The sequence below is a fragment of the Scyliorhinus torazame genome, chromosome 11 (assembly GCF_047496885.1).
Source record: "Scyliorhinus torazame isolate Kashiwa2021f chromosome 11, sScyTor2.1, whole genome shotgun sequence".
NCBI lineage: Eukaryota > Metazoa > Chordata > Chondrichthyes > Carcharhiniformes > Scyliorhinidae > Scyliorhinus > Scyliorhinus torazame.
The window spans coordinates 27106629-27123830 of NC_092717.1; the positions used below are offsets into that span (position 1 = coordinate 27106629).

The following is a 17202-nucleotide window of genomic DNA, read 5'->3' on the forward strand; positions in this document are numbered from 1 at the left end:
AAAGAAACTTTGTAATGCAATGTGACTGGAACTGGAAAAGTATAAGAACAATGTCACTATTTAAACAATGATAAGCGATGTCATCCTGAACAGTTATGTGTCTAATATGTCAACTTTTGTGTCAAAAGAATCTGGTGGAATTTCACATATTTATCCTTAAAGCTGAATGAACAATACCATTGGAGCTGTATTAATGGCATTGCATATCAAAGTAAAGTAAATGATCATATGCACCATATGATGGAAAAGTTGTCAGAAATGACAACTGACTGTTACTTTGCATTTCTATAATTTAGCAGTGCTCACTATAAACAGAGCCCAGCCTGCTCTCACCTAAATTCCTCAGCATTCCCAGCATGCTAAGAGAGTTACAAAAGTCTCAGACTTTCTTGGAAAATAACTGGAGTGCTTTTGAGTTGTGCGATCGTTAAGTGCTCCAGCCCACTAAAGCCAAGTGTTCCTCCTAGAATATAACAGCTATGTTTTCCGTTGCTGCCTTGGGTGCTTGTACGTCTTCCTTCAGTCAGGGAGGCAGACTGGCATTCAAGGATTGTCCGATACACTCAGCTAAGAACTTGTCAAAGACTCCCCATAATAATCTCTTCAATCAACTAGGTTGTTCCTAATGCTCATTGCTTTTCATATTATTTTTTCAAAATAACATTTCTCGGTTTATGGAGGTAAGTTTAATATTTTTATGCATTTTAAGCCTCGAATCATACCCGATACCTCCCTTTCTTTTGTTGCTACATTTCTCTTCATGCTTTACTTTCATAACCAATTGTTACCGATATTCTTTCTGACTGAAAGGTGAGGAGACTGGGCCACATCTTCCCTGTTGCTGCTATCAAGGCTTTTGAGTTGAGCAGGCAGTTGGCATCAACACACAGGGAAGATTTCAATATTTTTTCTGCACCCATAGTTTGATGGCCTTGCCACAACAAGCGAATCACCCCTCAGTCCAAAATAAAGGCGAGTTCACAGCAATCTCGGTTGAGACCGAAACATTCTTCTGTTCTCACTATGGGGACGATTCTCCAAGCCCCGCGCTGGGCCGGAGAATCGCCGCAACCGCGCCACGAAGCCGGCGAGCGATTCTCCGGGGTCCGGAGAATCGCCGCCATTTTCGCCGGCGCGTTTGGCTGCTGGTATCGGTGGGGCCACCGATTCTCCGGCCCGGATGGGCCGAGCGGCCGCGCGGAAACGGCAGAGTCCCGCCGGCGCCGTTCACCCCTGGTCGCTGCCAGCGGGAACTCTGCGCAAAGGGTAGGGGGGGCGGCCTGTGGGGCGGGGAAAAGCGCTCCTTCACGGGGGGGGGGGCCCTCCGATGGGGTCTGGCCCACAATCAGGGCCCACCAATCGGCGGGCCGGCCTCTCCCCCCCCCCCCACGGGCCTACTTCCTGGCGCGGCCAACCCCTGAACCCCCACGCCATGTTGCGTCGGGCCGGCGCGCTGAAGACGTCCCCCGCGCATGCGCAGGTTGGCGCGGCCCAACTGCGCATGCACGGGTTGGCGCGGTGCCCATTTGGCGCCGGGAAGGGAGGCTGGTGAGGCGTGAACCGCTCCAGTGCCATGTTGGTCCCCTGTGGGGGACAGAATCAGTTGTCCCTGGGCCCGTTTCGCGCCGTCGTGAAATGCGATGGCATTCACGACGGCATGAACACTTAGCCTCCATTTTGGAGAATCGCCCCCTATGTGTTTCATAAACACAGTATGACAGAGTCAGGACAGTGGCTGTTCTTATTTAAGATCCTAATTCCAATTTATCAAATATTATCACAAATTAAGCGACTAATAGAACTCTACAAAATATCCTGTTTAAATAGCTTGCAGCCTGATTGAGGAATTATCCAATGGAATACGTTGCCAATTAACAGTCCATTCCTAATTTAAACGGCTGTTTAATTTTATATACACAGGAAACAAAAGCCTGGAGCACAATAGCTGCCAGGTTTTGGTCGACTTAGGAAAAATAGATGAGGACATTTTTTTGTGAATCCTTCGATTTCAATCAAGAAGACTTCAGTTCATCCATTCATTATCCTTGTACTTATTGCAGCAGGCAATGTGTAGATCAGCAATACAATAAACAAGGTGAGGATGATCAAAATGATCCCAATAATGATGTACTTTTTGTAGTTCCTCCAGATCAGGTAATACATGCACTTGAATGGGTTGATGAACCAAGAGAAGGAAGTATCGGGGCGGCTGTAGGAAGGAACAAAAAGCTGATTAAAATAGTTTAAAACCATTGTGGGTATTGATGACCCTTTTAAATCTAAAGCACCGGCCTGCTTGTCTGTCGGGTCACAACACACTAGTCGGCAAACCCTTAAAAATAGTAAAAGTAGCAGTAACATAAAGTACAATGCTGCAGGCATAATGATTACTGGGAATATTACTTATACCATTTGGTAAACTGAAGCGCTATTTAATTATTATTTTGGTAGCAAAAATGAGAAGGCAGACTAGTATCTGAATGGCTATAAATTAGGAGAGGGGAATGTGCCACGAGACCTGGGTGTCCTCATACATCAGTCACTGAAGGTAAGCATACAGGTGCAGCAGGCGGTAAAGAAGGCAAATGGTATGTTGGCCTTCATTGCAAGTGGATTCGAGTACAGGAGCAGGGATGTCTTGCTGCAATTATAAAGGGCCTTGGTGAGGCCACACCTGGAATATTGTGAGCAGTTTTGGTCTCCTTATCTGAGGAAGGATGTTCTTGCTGTAGAGGGGGTGCAACAAAGGTTTACCAGGCTGATTCCTGGGATGGCGGGACTAACGTACGAGGAGAGATTGAATCGGTTAGGAATGTATTCGGGGGCGTTCAGACGAATGAGAGGGGATCTCATAGAAACCTACAAAATCCGAGCAGGACTGGATAGGGTAGATGCAGGAAGGATGTTCCCGATGGTGGGGGTGTTCAGTACCAGGGGTGACAGTCTGAGGGCACGGGGTAGATCATTTAGGACGGATATGAGGAGATATTTCTTCACCCAGAGAGTGGTCGGCCTGTGGAATTTGTTACCACAGGAAGTAGTTAAGGCGAAAACATTGTATGTTTTCAAGAAGCAGTTAGATATAGCACTTAGGGCGAAGGGGATCAAAGGATATGGGGGGAAAGCCAGGTAAGGCTATTGAGTTGGATGATCCGCCATGATCATAAAGACTGGTGGAGCAGGCTCGAAGGGCCGAATGGCCTTCTTCTGCTTTTGTTTTCTATGTTTCTATTAAATAAACTACTTAGGTTAAAGGTGAAGTAAACCTGCAGAATTGAACAATATTTATCCCAACGTTGTGCATTGTGCTTATTCTTTTTTTTAATTAAATATTTCATTGAAAATTTTTGGTCAACCAACACAGTACATTGTGCATCCTTTACACAATATTATAACAACACAAATAACAATGACCTATTTTATAAACAAAAAATGAATAAATAATAAATAACAAAAATGAAAACTAGCCCTAATTGGCAACTGCCTTGTCACAAGTAACACTCTCCAAAAATATAATTTAACAGTCCAATATATAATTATCTGTAGCAATGACCTATACATACTATACAGTATATATTAACAACCCTGAGAGTCCTTCTGGTTCCTCCTCCCCCCCCCCCCCGATCCTGGGCTGCTGCTGCTGCCTTCTTTTTCCCATTCCGTCTATCTTTCTGCGAGGTATTCGACGAACGGTTGCCACCGCCTGGTGAACCCTTGAGCCGACCCCCTTAGGACGAACTTAATCCGGTCTAGCTTTATAAACCCCGCCATGTCATTTATCCAGGTCTCCACCCCCGGGGGCTTGGCTTCTTTCCACATTGGCAATATCCTGCGCCGGGCTACTAGGGACGCAAAGGCCAAAACATCGGCCTCTCTCGCCTCCTGCACTCCCGGCTCTTGTGCAACCCCAAATATAGCCAACCCCCAGCTTGGTTCGACCCGGACTCCTACTACTTTTGAAAGCACCTTTGTCACCCCCATCCAAAACCCCTGTAGTGCCGAGCATGACCAAAACATATGGGTATGATTCACTGGGCTTCTCGAGCACCTCGCACACCTATCCTCCACCCAAAAAAATTTACTGAGCCGTGCTCCAGTCATATGTGCCCTGAGTAATACCTTAAACTGAATCAGGCTTAGCCTGGCACACGAGGACGACGAGTTTACCCTGCTTAGGGCCTCTGCCCACAGCCCCTCCTCGATCTCCTCCCCCAGCTCTTCTTCCCATTTCCCTTTTAGTTCATCTACCATAGTCTCCCCTTCGTCCCTCATTTCCCTATATATATCTGACACCTTACCATCCCCCACCCATGTCTTTGAGATCACTCTGTCCTGCACCTCTTGTGTCGGGAGCTGCGGGAATTCCCTCACCTGTTGCCTCGCAAAAGCCCTCAGTTGCATATACCTGAATGCATTCCCTTGGGGCAACCCATATTTCTCGGTCAGCGCTCCCAGACTCGCGAACTTCCCATCCACAAACAGATCTTTCAGTTGCGTTATTCCTGCTCTTTGCCACATTCCATATCCCCCATCCATTCCCCCCCGGGGCAAACCTATGATTGTTTCTTATCGGGGACCCCCCCAAGGCTCCAATCTTTCCCCTATGCCATCTCCACTGTCCCCAAATCTTCAGTGTAGCCACCACCACCGGGCTTGTGGTGTAGTTCCTCGGTGAGAACGGCAATGGGGCTGTCACCATAGCCTGTAGGCTAGTCCCCCTACAGGACGCCCTCTCTAATCTCTTCCACGCCGCTCCCTCCTCCTCTCCCATCCACTTACTCACCATTGAAATATTAGCGGCCCAATAATACTCACTTAGGCTCGGTAGTGCCAGCCCCCCCCTATCCCTGCTACGCTGTAAGAATCCCTTCCTCACTCTCGGGGTCTTCCCGGCCCACACAAAACCCATGATGCTCTTTTCAATCCTTTTAAAAAAAGCCTTCGTGATCACCACCGGGAGGCACTGAAACACAAAGAGGAATCTCGGGAGGACCACCATCTTAACCGCCTGCACCCTCCCTGCCAGTGACAGGGATACCATATCCCATCTCTTGAAATCCTCCTCCATCTGTTCCACCAACCGCGTTAAATTTAACCTATGCAATGTGCCCCAATTCTTGGCTATCTGGATCCCCAGGTAACGAAAGTCCCTTGTTACCTTCCTCAACGGTAGGTCCTCTATTTCTCTACTCTGCTCCCCTGGATGCACCACAAACAACTCACTTTTCCCCATGTTCAATTTATACCCTGAAAAATCCCCAAACTCCCCAAGTATCCGCATTATTTCTGGCATTCCCTCCGCCGGGTCCGCCACGTATAGTAGCAAATCGTCCGCATACAAAGTTACCCGGTGTTCTTCTCCTCCCCTAAGTACTCCCCTCCACTTCTTGGAACCCCTCAACGCTATCGCCAGGGGCTCAATCGCCAGTGCAAACAATAATGGGGACAGAGGGCATCCCTGCCTTGTCCCTCTATGGAGCCGAAAATATGCAGATCCCCGTCCATTCGTGACCACGCTCGCCACTGGGGCCCTATACAACAGCTGCACCCATCTAACATACCCCTCTCCAAAACCAAATCTCCTCAACACCTCCCACAAATAATCCCACTCCACTCTATCAAATGCTTTCTCAGCATCCATCGCCACTACTATCTCCGTTTCTCCCTCTGGTGGGGCCATCATCATTACCCCTAACAACCTCCGTATATTCGTGTTCAGCTGTCTCCCCTTCACAAACCCAGTTTGGTCCTCGTGGACCACCCCCGGGACACATTCCTCTATTCTCATTGCCATTACCTTGGCCAGGACCTTGGCATCTACATTTAGGAGGGAAATAGGTCTATAGGACCCGCATTGTAGCGGGTCCTTTTCCTTCTTTAAGAGAAGTGATATCGTTGCTTCAGACATAGTCGGGGGCAGTTGTCCCCTTTCCTTTGCCTCATTAAAGGTCCTCGTCAGTACCGGGGCGAGCAAGTCCACATATTTTCTATAGAATTCGACTGGGAATCCATCCGGTCCCGGGGCCTTTCCCGCCTGCATGCTCCTAATTCCTTTCACCACTTCTTTTACCTCGATCTGTGCTCCCAGTCCCACCCTTTCCTGCTCTTCCACCTTGGGAAATTCCAGCCGATCCAAGAAGCCCATCATTCTCTCCCTCCCATCCGGGGGTTGAGCTTCATATAATTTTTTATAAAATGTCTTGAACACTCCATTCACTCTCTCCGCTCCCCGCTCCATCTCTCCTTCCTCATCCCTCACTCCCCCTATTTCCCTCGCTGCTCCCCTTTTCCTCAATTGGTGTGCCAGCAACCTGCTCGCCTTCTCCCCATATTCGTACTGTACACCCTGTGCCTTCCTCCATTGTGCCTCTGCAGTGCCTGTAGTCAGCAAGTCAAATTCTACATGTAGCCTTTGCCTTTCCCTGTACAGTCCCTCCTCCGGTGCTTCCGCATATTGTCTGTCCACCCTCAAAAGTTCTTGCAGCAACCGCTCCCGTTCCTTGCTCTCCTGCTTCCCTTTATGTGCCCTTATTGATATCAGCTCCCCTCTAACCACCGCCTTTAACGCCTCCCAGACCACTCCCACCTGGACCTCCCCATTATCATTGAGTTCCAAGTACTTTTCAATGCACCCCCTCACCCTTAGACACACCCCCTCATCTGCCATTAGTCCCATGTCCATTCTCCAGGGTGGGCGCCCTCCTGTTTCCTCCCCTATCTCCAAGTCCACCCAGTGTGGAGCGTGATCCGAAATGGCTATAGCCGTATACTCCGTTCCCCTCACCTTCGGGATCAATGCCCTACCCAGCACAAAAAAGTCTATTCGCGAGTAGACTTTATGGACATAGGAGAAAAACGAGAACTCCTTACTCCTAGGTCTGCTAAATCTCCACGGGTCTTCACCTCCCATCTGCTCCATAAAATCTTTAAGTACCTTGGCTGCTGCCGGCCTCCTTCCAGTCCTGGACTTCGACCTATCCAGCCCTGGTTCCAACACCGTATTAAAATCTCCCCCCATTATCAGCTTTCCCATCTCTAGGTCCGGAATGCGTCCTAGCATCCGCCTCATAAAATTGGCATCATCCCAGTTCGGGGCATATACGTTTACCAAAACCACCGTCTCCCCCTGTAGTTTGCCACTCACCATCACTTATCTGCCCCCGTTATCCGCCACTATAGTCTTTGCCTCGAACATTACCCGCTTCCCCACTAATATAGCCACCCCACTGTTTTTCGCATCTAGCCCCGAATGGAACACCTGCCCCACCCATCCTTTGCGTAGCCTAACCTGGTCTATCAGTTTCAGGTGCGTTTCCTGTAACATAACCACATCTGCCTTAAGTTTCTTAAGGTGTGCGAGTACCCGTGCCCTCTTTATCGGCCCGTTCAGCCCTCTCACGTTCCACGTGATCAGCCGAGTTGGGGGGCTTCCTACCCCCCCCCTTGTCGATTAGCCATCACCTTTTTCCAGCTCCTCACCCGGTTCCCACGCAGCTGTATCTCCCCCAGGCGGTGCCCCCCCCGCCCATCCTCTCCCATACCAGCTCCCCCCTCTCCCCAGCAGCAGCAACCCAGTAATTCCCCCCTCCCACCCCCCCCGCTAGATCCCCCGCTAGCGTAATTACTCCCCCCATGTTGCTCCCAGAAGTCAGCAAACTCTGGCTGACCTCGGCTTCCCCCCGTGACCTCGGCTCGCACCGCGCGACGCCCCCTCCTTCCTGCTTCTCTATTCCCGCCATGATTATCATAGCGCGGGAACCAAGCCCGCGCTTCTCCCTTGGCCCCGCCCCCAATGGCCAACGCCCCATCTCCTCCACCTCCCCACCTCCCCCCATCACCACCTGTGGGAGAGAGAAAAGTTACCACATCGCAGGATTAGTACATAAAACCCCTCTTTGCCCCCATTCGCCCCACCACTTTGTTCGAACGTTCTTTTTAATAACCCGCTCATTCCAGTTTTTCTTCCACAATAAAAGTCCACGCTTCATCCGCCGTCTCAAAGTAGTGGTGCCTCCCTCGATATGTGACCCACAGTCTTGCCGGTTGCAGCATTCCAAATTTTATCTTCTTTTTATGAAGCACCGCCTTGGCCCGATTAAAACTCGCCCTCCTTCTCGCCACCTCCGCACTCCAGTCTTGATAAACGCGGATCACCGCGTTCTCCCATTTACTGCTCCGAGTTTTCTTCGCCCATCTAAGGACCATTTCTCTATCCTTAAAACGGAGGAATCTCACCACTATGGCTCTGGGAATTTCTCCTGCTCTCGGTCCTCGCGCCATCACTCGGTATGCTCCCTCCACCTCCAACGGACCCGCCGGGGCCTCCGCTCCCATTAACGAGTGCAGCATCGTGCTCACATATGCCCCGACGTCCGCTCCCTCCACACCTTCAGGAAGACCAAGAATCCTCAGGTTGTTCCTCCTTGCGTTGTTTTCCAGTGCCTCCAACCTTTCCACACATCGTTTCTGATGTGCCTCCTGCGTCTCCGTCTTCACCACCAGGCCCTGTATGTCGTCCTCATTCTCGGCTGCCTTTGCCTTCACGACCCGAAGCTCCCGCTCCTGGGTCTTTTGTTCCTCCTTTAGCCCTTCGATCGCCTGTAGTATCGGGGCCAACAGCTCTTTCTTCATTTCCTTTTTGATCTCTTCCACACAGCATTTCAAGAACTCTTGTTGTTCAGGGCCCCATGTTAAACTGCCACCTTCCGACGCCATCTTGGTTTTTGCTTGCCTTCCTTGCCGCTGTTCTAAAGGATCCACTACAATCTGGCCACTTTCTCCTCCTTTTTCCATCCGTATCCAGGGGGGATTCCCTTCTGGTTTACCGCACAGTGTTTTTAGCTGTCAAAATTGCCGTTGGGACTCCTACCAAGAGCCCAAAAGTCCGTTTCACAGGGAGCTGCCGAAACGTGCGACTCAGCTGGTCATCGCCGCACCCGGAAGTTCTGCATTGTGCTTATTCTAATGCAACATCTGGCTGACAAGAATTTATTTGACTTTAGTGAACTTTTCCCAGTATTCCTCGCTAATATTGAGGTGACCTAGTGGGCCTAGTTTTGAGCCCAAATAAAATTGGATATGCTAAATTATTATTATTTTTAAAAATAAATTTAGAGTACCCAATTCATTTTTTTTTTAAATTAAGGGGCAATTTAGCATGGCCAGTCCACCTACCCTGCACATCTTTTTGGGTTGTGTGGGCGAACCCCACGCAAACACGGGGAGAATGTGCAAACCCCACACGAACTGTGACCCAGAGCTGGGATTGAACTTGGGACCTCAGCGCCGTGAGACTGCAGTGCTAACCACTGCGCCTCCGTGCTGCCCCGGATAGCCTAAATTAAAGAATTGGACACTTCAAATTAAACTACAGTCAGCTCCAGCAAATGGCTTGTTGGAAATCCGGACTTGGCCTATACAGAACTTAGACAGTCTGCCCTGTCAACTGCCCATCAAGAGATCATCGCACCCTATTGATATGCACCGGTCTATTGTCTGCAGCCTAGATTGAGCCAGACTCCTGGGCTCCCCGAGTTCCAGCCGTTACCTTATTTGGCAAGGGGGTGCGTGCGGGCCACACTATCGAAAATGGGCATTTGGGGCGGGCCCAGGTTTCCTGTCAAAGGTCATCAACTGGACCATTGGGTGCTGAGACCCCTCCCGAGGCCTCATTGGCAGGAGGCCAGGGAAAGTGGTAAAAGGACGCGAAGGAAAAGAGGATAACAATAGACACCTGGGGCACATCGAGAGCGAAGACTTGACATGGGAGGTGACCTTAACCATCCGAAGAACTGACCAGAAGGAAGGAAGGAAGAAGTTGCCAGCGAGGCCCACCTTCGTGAAGACAGACCAGAGGGACTCAGGAATCGGACCCACCCTTCAACTGTGGGTAGCATAACCAAATCTTGGGTGTTTCTTGTGTATATATTTGGGTTAATTTATGGGTTAATTATGTGTTTAATAAAGATTGTTGAATTCATATTTGTGTTTGTCCTTTGTTCTCCTCGCTACTAAAGACACCTAGGCAAACTGGGTAAACTGGTCCAAAGTATCTAAATTGGTCAGATACAACAATATGATATTGCATAAGGAACAAAGAATGATAAACTCCAAAACTAGCTATGGCCCTAGTCAAGCTGTTCGAGTATAGCTACAGCACTGACATCTACCTGACAGGTACGTCCTGTCCATAAAAAGCAGATCCACCCAATTACCACCATATCAGCCTCCTCTTGATCATCAACAAAGGTGTTGGTCAGCGTTATCATGCTTCCACAACAATAACCTGTTTGATGATGTTCAGTTTGGATTCCACCAGGGCCACTTAGCTTCTGATCTCAGCCTTGGTCCAATCATTGGCAAAAGAGTTGAACTTAAGGTGGGAGGTGAGAGTGACTGCCCTTGACAACAAGGCAGCATTTGACTGGGTGAGGCATCAAGGAACCCTGAAAAAATTGATGTCAATAGGAATCAGGGGGAGAACTCCAACCAGTGGAGTCATACCTATCATTAAAAAAAATGGTCCTGGTTGTTGGAGGCCAATCATCCCAGTGCCAGGATATCGCTGCAGGATGATCTCAGGGTAGTGTCCTAGGCACAACCATATACAGCAGCTTAAACAATAACCTTCCTTCCACCATAAGGGCAGATGCGGATGTTCACTGATGATTGCACAATATTCAGCCCCATTTTCAATTCCTCAGATATTGCAGCAGTCTGTGTCCGTAAGCAACAAGATCTGGACAACATTCAGGATGGGGCTCATAAGTCACCAGTAACAAGTGCTGGGCAATTATCATTTTCTCTTGACATTCAATGGCATTAGCATTGCTGAATCTCCTACTATCAACGTAATGGGGGCTTGTCATTGACCAGAAACTGAACTGGACTAGCCATTTAAATCCTGTGGCTACAAGAGCAGGTCAGAGGCTAGGAATTCTGAAGTGAGTAAAGTGTGCCAGCATTTATGCCCATCTCTAACTGCCCTCTATTTCAGAGGGTATTTGAGAATCAACCATATAGCTGTGGAGTCACAGGTAAGGATGGATGGATTCCTTCCCCAAAGGACATTAGTGAACCAGATGGGTTTTTATGACAATGGTTTTATGGTCATCATGAGGCTTTTAATTCCAGATCTATATTTTATTCAAATTTTACCGTCTGCCGTGGTGGGATATGAAGCCGGGTCTCCAGATATAGCCCTGGATCTCTGCACTATTAGTCAAGTGACAACACCACAGCCTCCCCTATAAGATGCTTGGGAACATCATCGCCTGCAAGTTCCCCTCCAAGTCACACACCTTCCTGACTTGGAAATGTATCGCCGCTCCTTCACTGTCGCTGGGTCAGAATCCTGGAACTCCCTCCCTAACAGCACTGTGGGTGTACCTGCACCACGTGGATTGCAGCAGTTACCGAAAGTGGCTCACGACCATCATTTGATGGGCAATTGGGGATTTGCACCAAATGCTGGCCTTGCCAACGATGCCCGCATCCCTTGGAAGAATTTTAAAAATGAAAATATCACGAGTCAACCGACTCGCTCCATCCGGCTGGGCAAGATTCAAATCTGCACATTTAAATGAATCTAGTGGCCCATTTCAATACCAGGATGGCAGATTCGCCTGGTGCCTGTGTGACGTCGCCAGGGCACCGTTTAGCACTGGTCCACACAAACGTGCTAAACGCGCCCAACAGCGGACTTAGTTTGAATCGTGCCCACAAAGTGCAAATTAGATCCCTCAGACTACCAAAGGTTCTTTAAAATTAACTCAGCCCATTGTGAGGCCAAACTTACTTGGGTTTTTCCAATGGTTCTGGCTCTTTGCGGCCTGAGCCAACTGGATTTTTCTCAGCCTCTTCGCCAGTAAGTAGGTGGAATTCAGCTTCAACCTTACCCTAAATTAATTATATAGAAACCATGAATAGCAACGCATTTGTCACGTGTGCAAAAATACAGTGAATAGCAAATACAAACTTTAGATTGGGAGCAATGATCAGTACAGGAATGACAGGCATTAATAGATTAGAATTTGAATAATGCTCCCTTATAAAGATGCTATTCTGTCATATGTCCTATAGTTCTGACACGATAAAAGGAACATCTTGGGCTGAATATTATTGACTGGTCAAGTACACCTGGCTGACCCCGATTCGACTGGCAATGGGATCCCGGGATACATTCTTCTGGCAGCCAATTAAGGACAGCTGCCAGCCCCCAATCAGAGGAGTGACAGCTCAGCAGCCTCAGTACCATCACCACTGATGAGAACTATAAGAGAGTGCCTCAACAGTGGGGTGGGGTGAGGTTGTGGATCATTGGTCATGCTGTTGCTAAGAGGGCAGTCATTGCTTCCAGGGGGGGATCCCCCCATTGGCTATAGACCATCCACAAGGAGGGCCTATCTCCCAACCAGAGATCACTGGGGGGCCACCAGCATTTACCTGGCAATCTTCCCATGTGGCGACAGGCCCTCTCGAGGTGGGCAAAATGGCGGCACATAGTGTCCTTTAATTGGCCATTTCAGTGGTCCGGTGGGTGGCTGAGGCACCAAGTTTCTTGCCATTGGCAATTTGACATGGTGGCAGAAAGACATCGGGCACCCCTCTTGACGCCTCCTCTTGGCATTTTGCCAGCCCTCCCACCCCTCAGCTCTTTACCAATAAGCTGGGAATATTCAGACCCTATTTATTTGGCAATCTCCTGTTACCAAGGCCTCCAATTTCTCTCTTCATTCCAATCCTACTCCTAGATCATCCTCCTCAGCGTCATATCAGTCATCCTTTCTTTCTCTTCCCTCCTTCCTCAATGTGAAGGAATTAAGGGACGGCACGGTGGCACGGTGGTTAGCACTGCTGCCTCACAGCGACAGGGACCTGGGTTCAATCCCGGCCTCGGGTGACTGTGCGGAGTTTGCACTTTCTCCCCGTATCTGCGTGGGTTTTCTCCGTGTGCTCTGGTTTCCTCCCACAGTCCAAAGATGTGTAGGTTAGGTGGATTGGCCATGCTAAATTGCCCTTCGTGTCCAAAAAGGTTAGGAGGGGTTATGGGGTTACTGGGATAGGGCAGGGGAGTGGGCCTAGGTTGGGTGCTATGTCAAAGGGTAGGTAAAGGCTTGATGGGTGAATTGTCTCCTTCTGCACTGCATGGATTCGATAAGTCATCATAATTTCTTTACCAGTGTTATTGAACATAGTTCCTCCTGGCCAGAAGCCGGCCGCTATAGATTTCCATCTGGTCTGCCAACCAGTGTTGAAAATATATGTAAGCACAAGGAAGTGGATGTACCATATTTAGAAAGGAACTGTTCCTCCACTTACAGGTTGGTTTTCTCTCCCATGTTTGCTGCTAAAAGGCTCCGCAAACACTGGAGAGAAAATGTCTTTGGAGGATTGGCGAGCTGTGGGAGGGTAAATGGCAGCACTCCGCCTGAACCCTGAGGGCCAGAGCAGTAGCACAAGTGGCTGCAGCAGGCATCAGATGGCAAGGAATTGGCTACAGCGGGTCAGGAGGCAGCCATGGGGTGGCTACAGTGAAGTGGGAGGTGGCAAGGTAGCAGCTACAATGTGTTAGGAGGCAATGACGGAGAAACTACAGAGGGTTGAGAGGCAACGATTAAATGATTACAGATCATGGGCAGGCCCACCGAGGCCTGATCGCGACGTCTCGCAATGTTCGGTTGAATCTTATTAATAATAATAATAATCTTTATTGTCACAAGTAGGCTTACATTAACACTGCAAATGAAGTTACTGTTAAAAGCCCTTAGTCGCCACATTCCGGCACCTGTTTGGGGATACAGAGGGAGAATGTCCGAATTACTTAATAACACGTCTTTTGGGAGTTGTGGGAGGACACAGACACGGGGAGAACTGCACACAGACAGCGACCCAAGCCGGGAACCGAACCTGGGACCCTGGAGCTGTGAAGCAACAGTGCTACCCACTGTGCTATTGTGCTGCCCACGGTGAATCTTGTGAGACATCTTGAGAGTCCTCTCGCGAGATTCAACGGCCTCGTCGTGTCACCAAGTCAGGCGGGACGAGGACGGTAAATCGCACCCATTATTGAGATTAGGAAATAGGATATCAAATGGGAAATAAACGGGGCATCTGTCTGAATAAAGAAACTCCAGTAACTCATGAGTGAGTTTATGAAGATTCTCTTCAGGAAGTATATAAACTGGATTTACCTGGTTCCCTGCTGACTACTGATTCCCTCAACTGTAATTAATTTAACTCAATACTATCATAAATTTGTCAAGGCCTTGGAGAAAGTACAGAGGAAATTCTCTGGAATGTTACCAGGGATGAGGGGACTTCAGTTATGTGGAGGTCTTGGGGGAGCTAGGATTGCTTTCTTTTACAGCAGAGGCTGTTTATGGGACATTTCAAAGCAGACTTCAATATCTTGGGAGCTGGTGCTTGGGTATGTAAGGAGAACCGTCAGGATCTGAAGGCAAAGGAATTGGTCAGGCAGGACGGCAAATTTGGCGGACCAGCAAAATGTCAGTTGATTTCGGGTGGGAATTGTGGCCCCCTGGTGGGCGGGGTTGGAAAACCCCTACCAAGGTAATTGGTAAAAGAGTCAGAGGGAAGAAAATAATTTATTTTTATGCAGTCAGCTGTTGAATACATTACCTGAAAGGGTGGTGGAAGCAGATTCAGTGGTAACATTCAATTGGAAAAAATACTTCAAAAGGAAAAATCTACAGGACTCCAGGGAAAGAGCAGGGGAGTGGAACTCATTGGATAGGTCTTTCAAAGGGTCAGCACAGTTGGGATGGGCCAAATGGACTAATCCCACATGATATTATTCTATGTAAGATTACCTAATACCCCCTAATGTGAGTTTATTTAACACCTACCTCTTCAATCGCAATCACTCAGTTCTCTGAAAAGAACCCAAATATATATATATATATATTTTTGTTCTTGGGTGTGACACTGGCAAGCCTTTTGGTGCTCATTTCAGATTGCTTCAAGGACATTTTAAAGTCAACCAAATAGTGAAGTCACATGTAGGCCAGGCCACATAGAGCTGGCAGATTAGCTCCTGAATTCAATTCTGGAATTTTCCACGGGTGGGATTATAAACTCAGGACCTCTGGGTTACTTGCTCAGATTCATTATCACTAAGCCACTACACAATGGTATTTAAGCAGTACCACTTCTGGGCTAATCACACTCGATATTTCACACTATGTTTTAACATTTAACTCCAACTAGAACTTTGCAATTCTCATGGTGTTCAGAATCAATAGCAATATTAGCTTTAATACTCGTGCCTTGTTCAGCATAATAATTGTCGTACTACTTCAATAAATCAACTGAACACGGCACATTTCTGATAGTATTACTGCTTTTGGAATTTTGAGTCTTCACATCATTCCTTATTTATCACTGGTCCGAGCAGATTTTTCTTTAGGTAAAGGAATCAGGGATCAATATTGGCAATAAAAATACAGAAGGTGTTTTGCAAATTGTTTTTGAGGTGTTTTCTATATCATCTGTGAATCCAGCAAAACTGAATAACTTACTGAGCGATATCTTGAGCTGAAAACAGCATCATATTTTCACAGTAACGTCATTGCAGTGTTAACACAAGCCTACTTGTGACACCAATAAAGATTATTACTATTATTATGTTATGATGTCAAGCAGGGCCGTGGTGCTGTTTTAAGAGCCTTAACTAAATGTCAGAACAAGTAGTTTCAACAGAAATAAAAATAGCACGCAGGCATGAAGCAATTATGTGTGTGGGCAGTAGTCATTAGCAACAGTTAGCATCTGAGGTTAACTGTCAAAATATGCTCTAGCAACATTTATTTGAATTAATAGTACATTTTTGATCGAAGTAATCTTATGCTGCGCTATTTCCAGCAGATATCGGGTGCGATTTACTGGCCGCGTCTGGCCGGAATCGGGATGGGCGTGGTTAGATCTTGCGAGGCGTAACAATCATTGGGAATCCCGGGAGAGGCCGCTCCTCTGATTCGTGTTGGTCATTGTGCCTCGCGGGATCTAACCACATCTTCCGAGACATTGTGATCTGCATCCCGCCCATGATGGGCATTTACTGGCCTCGCTGAGGAGACCCCAGCCGAACGTCATTTAGCACTGGTCCTCACAAACGGGGGGCCAGATGAAATGGCACTGGGGGGGGGGGTCTCCCAGGGGATTGGAGGCCTTCGGATGGCCAGATTCTGGCCAGGCTGGCACCCTGGCACTGTTGGTGTCACCTGGGCACCTTGGCACTACCAGGCTGGCACCTTGGCAGTGTCACCTGGGCACCTTGGCAGTGCTACCCGAGTGCTATCATTGCTAATGTGCCCAGGTGGCACTACCAGGCTCGCAGGGGAACATGCCAGGATGCCAGGTTGACAGTGTCAAGCTGGCATTTTCCCCCCACCGGGGATTGGACCTGAGGTGCCCTGCCAATATGTAGAGGGGTGTGGGGGGCAGGGACTGAGGACTCCCTTATAGGTGAGTTGGCGCATGTGGAAGGGCGGTGGGGGGGGGGGGGTGGCGGTTCGGGGACCATGTCAGGGGAAAATGGTGCCCCAATCTCTTCCTGTCTGGGTGAGCAGAGCTCCTCAGTGCAGGAAATGTGGGTAAGTGTGGCCTCAGAAGGGCATTCTCGCCAGGGCTGAAATAGCAACAACGTGTCATTAGATAACGGGGCCGTCCCCGGCACTTGTAGCACTAATCCCACCCAGAGCATGCATGGAACGGCCGGCGTAATTCCGCACATGCGCGGTGGTTTCCTTCTCCACGCCGACCCCCGGGAAATATGGCGGAGCTCTACAGGGGCCCGGTGCGGAATAAAATAGGCCCCCACGGAACCAGCCCGCCCTCCGATCGGTAGGCCCCGATCGGGGGTCAGGCCATCGTGGGGGCCCCGCCTGGGGTCAGATCCCCCCCCGCCCCCCCTCCAGGATGGCACCCGCAGACTCACCTTCCAGGTCCCGCCGTGTGGGACTTGAGTAACCCACGCCGGCAGGACTCATCGGCCATTCGGCCCATCGGGGCCCATAAAATCACTGGGGCGGGGACTGCTAACAACGGCCCCCGACTGGCGCGGCAGGAATCACGCGGGCGCCCGAGAATCGGCGACGGAGAATGGGGAAGCCGGCGCAGGGGGTCCCCCTGGACCCGGCGCCGGGTCGGAGAATGCCGGCCCAGGTTTAAATTTTCTACTGA

The 17202-nt window shown here is 49.1% G+C and overlaps 1 protein-coding gene across 1 annotated transcript in view; it reads right to left on the bottom strand.

The window, feature by feature from the left end:
• Positions 1-1422: 1422 nt before the first annotated feature.
• Positions 1423-17202, bottom strand: part of fer1l6 (fer-1 like family member 6) — a 203395-nt gene continuing 187615 nt past the window's right edge. The window contains exons 40-41 of the mRNA XM_072467070.1: positions 11798-11898; positions 1423-2209 (exon numbers count right to left, since the gene is read on the bottom strand). Of these exons, the coding sequence (XP_072323171.1) occupies positions 2029-2209; positions 11798-11898 (282 nt within the window). The 3' untranslated portion in view covers positions 1423-2028. The remainder of the gene's footprint in view (positions 2210-11797; positions 11899-17202) is intronic.